Source organism: Orycteropus afer, unplaced genomic scaffold, assembly GCF_000298275.1.
Source record: "Orycteropus afer afer isolate SDZICR_OR568_19922 unplaced genomic scaffold, OryAfe1.0 scaffold00182, whole genome shotgun sequence".
Taxonomy (NCBI): domain Eukaryota; kingdom Metazoa; phylum Chordata; class Mammalia; order Tubulidentata; family Orycteropodidae; genus Orycteropus; species Orycteropus afer.
In genome coordinates, this window is record NW_006921769.1 from 3,391,847 (window position 1) to 3,398,013 (window position 6,167).

Sequence of the window (6,167 nt, forward strand, 5' to 3'; positions counted from 1 at the left end):
CCTTGGGATCCAGCTCTGCCTCCTGCTCCTGGCCCACTGGAGCTAGAGGTGTTTCTTCACTCAGACAACTATTGGCTGCTGAGGCTGGGAAGCCCAAGGTTGACAAGTAAAAAGGCACAATCCTGATGTTACCAAACCACACAGTAGGCCATTAATTCAAGTCCATTGTAAGTCCCAAGGTCAGAAGAGCATGGCAGGCTACTGAACAATGACATGGCTACATGCAGGGTCCAAGCATGCCATAGGCTAGAGACCATTCCCAAGGCTTCTCCTTATATACAAGAAGCAGATCACATACTCAAAGGCAGCTTCTCAGCTGCTTATGGTAGATCCCACCATGGAGCTGATTGCCAGTCTCATCATGGGGAATAACTACCACCAGCTACCCAGCCACTGAGCCAGGTCCAGCCAAGTTGACACACAAACATAACTACCACACTTGGTTTAAAGAAAAAAAAAAAAGAAAAGAAAATCCACTTCTAAGGAGGACACAATTACACTGCAGGAACAGAAAGTACAAAGTTGTGCAGATGTTGGCATGTGAGTGTGTAAGAACTTTTAATGTGTTTGTACTCTCCCTTACTCCTACATTGGATTATAATGAAGCTTCGTTTCATTTCCTTTTTTGAACAATTACTGTGATTTATCCTTGTGAGGACAAAGGACTTACGTACTTGGAATGGGTTGGGGGTCGTGATGGCTCTTGAAGTCCTCCGTGTGACATCAGTTAAGCGTTTGTTGGGTCTGCTGGTCTTATGGATATAATACCAGCTGAACCACATTAATGTTGGTCTTAAATTATCCTCATATTTGTAAATGATTCTTGCAACCACAAAGGAGTTCACTTATTTTTCTGTTTTGTAAGCACAAAACTCAGTTTTATCCCTACACTGGTTGGTATCAGAGATCTCAGGTAATATAAAGGAAAGCAGAATCGCAAGTACAAACCATGGATTAATGATGCTGCAGCTTTTAGGGAGTGTGGCTTTACTTGCTTGAAGTTTGTTGAATAGTTTCTAGCCTGTTCTTTTACAGTGCTTGAGGGACAAAAGAATTTTTCATTACCTTTCTTTTATATTTTCAGTATTTTTCTAAGAAATTGATTGAAGATATTCTGGGGGATTTCTAAAATAAAGTGCCAGAGACAAAGGTTACCCTGTCATTTTAAGAAAGTCAGACATTAAGCAACCTAAAGAGACTAAGAAAGAATATTTTCATCAAGAATACTGTTCCTCTATAATTTTGTTGAAATATCAAAAGATAGCTGTATACATTGCAGTGCCATGCTGATCTGCCATTGTTAACTAGGCTACAGTTAAAATGTATGCCGTCATTTATCTTAGAAGTCACTGTGAGAGACAGATATTTTCATTCCAGTAGTGGACCGAAGAAAAATACAGCATAATTTTAATCTTAAGGTTTTTTTTTCCTTTAAGTTGAATTAAGTCTGTTAATTGTAGGAACATAGTAATGCTTAATTGGAAGGGAGATGCATATTTTTGAATTGCTGTATTCTTGCAGGGCTCCATGATAAGCCTTCCTATAGGCTCTTGCCTGGACCAGCATTGATAACCCTGAGGGTGTTTTGGGGAAGTCTTAAGCGGAGGCTGGAGTCCAGATCTGGAAGATTAGTTTATAAATTTGTTTATTTTTTTTTGGTTAGTTGATTAGTTTTTGTAGGTAAATATTTGCCCCATAGGCTGGATATTTTGTCATATTGACCATATTAATCAAGCAAAATGAGTGGAGATTTTTACATGGATATCTGGATTATCCTGTCATTCCCTGAAGGCCACATGCAGATTTCTGATCATGGTGTGCTATCCTTATAGGAAGACAGAATTTTTAAATGCTTGCTACTGCTTTCAAAAACTTGAATCAACAGTTCACTCTACTACCAAATAGTTATAGAGCTCTTATTGTGTTTAATAAACTGTGTTATATATTGGAAAAGTGAGAGATGATTGAGAAGTCCAAGACCTGGTTTCTATACACATTAAATCAGTAGTTAATGAATAACTATAGTAAGAATAAACACAAGTTGTAAAGAAGTTAAGAAAGAAAACCAGTGGGGCTGTGTTTTGTCTACTGCTTCATCCTCATTAACCAAAAGAGTTCCAGGCATATGGTAGGCCCTCAGTATACATTTTTCAAATGCATGACCATGTACTACGCATGTAGGCTTATCATTTCCAACTAGGTTAGCTAGGGAAAACTTCATGGATTAGATGGCACAAGAGAGGGAACAGACTAGAAATAGGAAATGATGCAGAGGCTCCTAAGATGTTGGAAAGTAATGGTGGAGTTTTGGCAGTGATGAATGATCGGGGTGGAATGTTAAATTGTGGAATGCCTTGAAAAACACATTCATGTTTTCCTGTAGGGGCCATGGAAATGCAAAGTGATATTTCAGAAATACTTAGTGGGAGGTAGACCAGATGCGTTAAGAAGGGAGAACTTGTGAAGGGCACATTGACAAGACTTGTTGATTAGTTGGGTTTAAGAGGGCAAGGAAGGAGTCTAAGATGGTGACAATTTCATTTTGAATTGGTTGACTTGGATAATAGTAAAATCATAAACAGAATAGGAAAATAGAAGGGGAAATTAGCTTTTTGTAGAAAGATTTTTTGTTTGTTTGTTTGTTTTAAATCCCCTAATGTTTTAAGTAACAGGAACATTTCATTGTGGACCAGTAGTAATTCCAGAAGCACAGAATATTAGACCTGAGATGGATCTTGGAGATCAAGTTGTTAACTTGGCTCATGTGTAACCCTGCTATCTTACCTGTGAGAAAGCTGAGCAGTAGATTCAGGAACAGCCCCTGTTGTTGTCGTTGTTGTTTGCCGTTGAGTCGGCCCCGACTCATAGCGACCCCTCCTTGGGTTAGGAACACGATATCCAGCCTAAACACAGCATGAGTAGGGTGGCAGATGTAGAGAGTCATCTTCGATGTTTTGAAGGGGCCTTAAAAAGTATTCTTCATTTGCATTTTGATTTTCCCTTTTAGATTTCAAGAGCCATTATACAAATCGTTCCAGGTAATACATCTGGAGAAGTCATCTATACAGTGTAAACGCTGTTCTAAGATTAAGGCGATATACTCATTCATCCTAACTGATAGGGACAGTCTTAGCTTGCCCCAAAATGTGATATTAGTGATGAATTTCTTTATCTTTCTTTTAATGCTATCCTGACATCTTTATGTGTTGCTGTTAATTGATGTCAAATTGGCTGTAACTCATGGAGCTTGACATGTAAGCCATTCCATGAAAGGCTGCCTCATCCTACATCATCTTGATGACTTTGGTATGTTTGAGTCCATCGTATGTAGTGAGTTCTATGTAAATGTCACTAAGCTGAAGCTTATTCGGTTTGAGACATATGTTGTACTATAAATGCTTTATCTAGGGTTTTTGATCTCAGGCTTAGGGTGCCATATTGACACTCTTGATAGGGGAAAGCAGTTGCTAAATTTCCCCAATTTTAGCATCTCAAGATAGACCTTTAACTAATCCTCTCTGCTGCTTATCTTCCCTCAGAATGTGGCTAGGAATGATGGGGGGGTGATTATAAGCAGATTGGTTCTAGATATGCATTATGTAGAAGTGGCAGCACTCTAGAGGGTCAAGGGACCAGTTCTTATCCTTGGTTTATATGTTTTTCTACTTCAATCTCTGCTACATGTAAGGAGAGAGAATAATGCTGTATATATGGGTAATAATTCACAATTGGTGTGAATTTTCCATTCACACCCACTGTATCCATCTGTTCCAGACTCAAGGGCAACACTGAGCTTTTACTTTCTGGAGCCTATGAGTGATATTCCAAAACTGAGTTGACTTTAGTAAGCCCTTCCATTACTTCTTTGCCTCCAGGCATCTGCCTTTGTAGGTCCACTATGCAATGGAAGGAAATGGGGAACTGAGTGGGTGTGGAAGAGCCCCTTGTTCTTTTCTCCAGTTATGGGAGACAAGGAGCAGCGTGACTGGGAAATGTGTTGTGTGGGAGTAGAGGAGAACCAGCTCCTTTACAGTAAAAAGAAAGATGGAGTCATTAAACCTTAATCATCACTAGCAGGGAAGCAAAATAATCATAAAATATTAACATTTAGTAATTTACTATCATGATCCTAACTCTTCCTTGAAGAATTTTCTTAGATTACAATGATAGCACTGAGATTTAAAAGAATATTAGTTCCAAAAAAAAAAAAAGAGTATTAGTTCCACAAACCTACTTTAAATCAGCTTTTAGCAGTGGTAACTCCCTTTGTCTTCCCAAGAGTGCTGAGAAGAGTTTATTAACACCCAGTCCATGTTGTTGTTGTTATTTGCCGTCGAGTCGGCCCCGACTCATAGCAACCCCTCCTTGGGTTTCCGAGGCAGTATCACTATGGAAGTAGGATTGCCCAACCTTCCTTCCGAGGAGTGGCTGGTGGGTTTGAACCACCAACCTTCTGGTTAGCAGTCAAGTGCCTTAGGCACTATGCTACCAGAGCTCCTGCCAAGCATTTTAAAATACATGATCCTAAGTAATCATAGGGATCCTAAGTAAGTAGTATAGGGAATTCTAGATTACTTGCCATTTGATAGTGAAGAAGGAGAAGTAGAAACAGAACTAGTTGGTGAATTCACATGTCTGAAGCTCCAGGTCATGGGCAGATGAACTTTATAGCAGCAATTAGCCTTGGATGTAAGAAGAACCAACATTTCATGTAGAAATGGAAACTTCCAACATTGCTAGGTAGAGTATTTTTAGATTGGGCTAATGAACTGCTTTCAACCTAAAGTCTTAAGGAATAGGCAGGCTCCTGCTTCTGCAAATACCAAATGAAAAGCCAAGCCAGTAGTCTTGGATGTATAGATCCGTTTTACCAGTTTAAAGGACATTTGCTCTTTTTAACTGACTGAACTAGCTGGCTCCTGCATGATGGGTTTCTACAGCGCTATGCTATCAATGACCTGTCTTCTCTATTGTGGAATGTAGGTGAAAAGAACGGAGGGGAGCCTGATGATGCGGAACTGGTAAGGCTCAGTAAAAGGCTGGTGGAGAACGCGGTGCTCAAGGCTGTCCAGCAGTATCTGGAAGAAACACAGAGCAAAAGCAAGCCGGGGGATGGGAGCTCTGTGAAGCCTGAAGAGGCTGATAGGAATATCAATGACAGTGATGACAACAGGAAATGAGACCTGAGCCCTGGGTCCACTGCTCTGGGAGAAGCATCCCTGTTCCCCTCTGCTAAGTCGTGGGACTGACCTGAGTTACGCTGCTTAAGGGTCTCGTGGAATCTGAGGAGCCTGTTTAATACTTTCATGATAGATGTGTTTGCTTTTCTGAGATATAACAGAAGAGGAATGAAGTGCTGGAACTAGCAGAGGAAATTAATTTATGGAAGAAGAATGGTTGAAGTTTCCCTCACCCTCAGCCTACAAGAAGCTCTTGCTGTGCACAGGGAAAGGAGACTTTGGATCAAGCCTTGTGGATTCGAATTTCAGGCCATGGAGAGGCCTTGCCATAAATGGAATATTGCATTTCTCTTGCTTAGCAGGCACTTGGGCTACTCTATCTGAGGTCAAAACACTAAGCTACCAAGTGCTGAGTTTAAAATAGCCACTGTTGAAATCATCATCCATCTCATCTCAGTATATGATGTTTCATGTCTGTTCTAAGTATGCTGCCACAGTGCAGCAATCTTAATTTACTGTAAGCTATATTAAATGTAAATGATATATTTTTGGTGAAATGGAACCTTTTCTATAAAATGTGGGCAAACATTTTAAAGATTTTTTTTTTAAAACTCTTCTGATAAGTCAGTGTGCTGTATCTTAATGGTTTTCATTGGCATTTGTATGTAAAACGTGTTATATAATTTCTTTCTTTAGGCCAGAAACCTATGGGAATCCAGGACTTAATTAACGAAGCTTTGCAACGAGAAAGAATGAGTCGGAAATCCAAAGTGAAACAGATAAAGGAGCTTTTATTAAAGCCTGAGACTCAGGCCAAAATTAGGAGGGAACTTTTTGAAGGAAGACTCATCAACTATAGGGATCAAGTAAATGATGTTGATTTTAATGGGACTTTGACATAAACTCTACATTGCTATCATGGAAACACAGTTCATGAGGTCTTTTCAGTTTATTGAATCTCTGTTTGGTGAGTACCAAAGGGGTTTC

The 6,167-nt window shown here is 39.7% G+C and overlaps 1 protein-coding gene across 1 annotated transcript in view; it reads left to right on the top strand.

Annotated features, from left to right (window-relative positions):
• The window catches only part of AKAP7 (A-kinase anchoring protein 7), a 225,485-nt gene extending 220,305 nt beyond the window's left edge, over positions 1-5,180 (top strand). Inside the window, exon 7 of the mRNA XM_007947389.2 lies at positions 4,984-5,180. Within this exon, the coding sequence (XP_007945580.1) occupies positions 4,984-5,180 (197 nt within the window). The remainder of the gene's footprint in view (positions 1-4,983) is intronic.
• Positions 5,181-6,167: the final 987 nt, after the last annotated feature.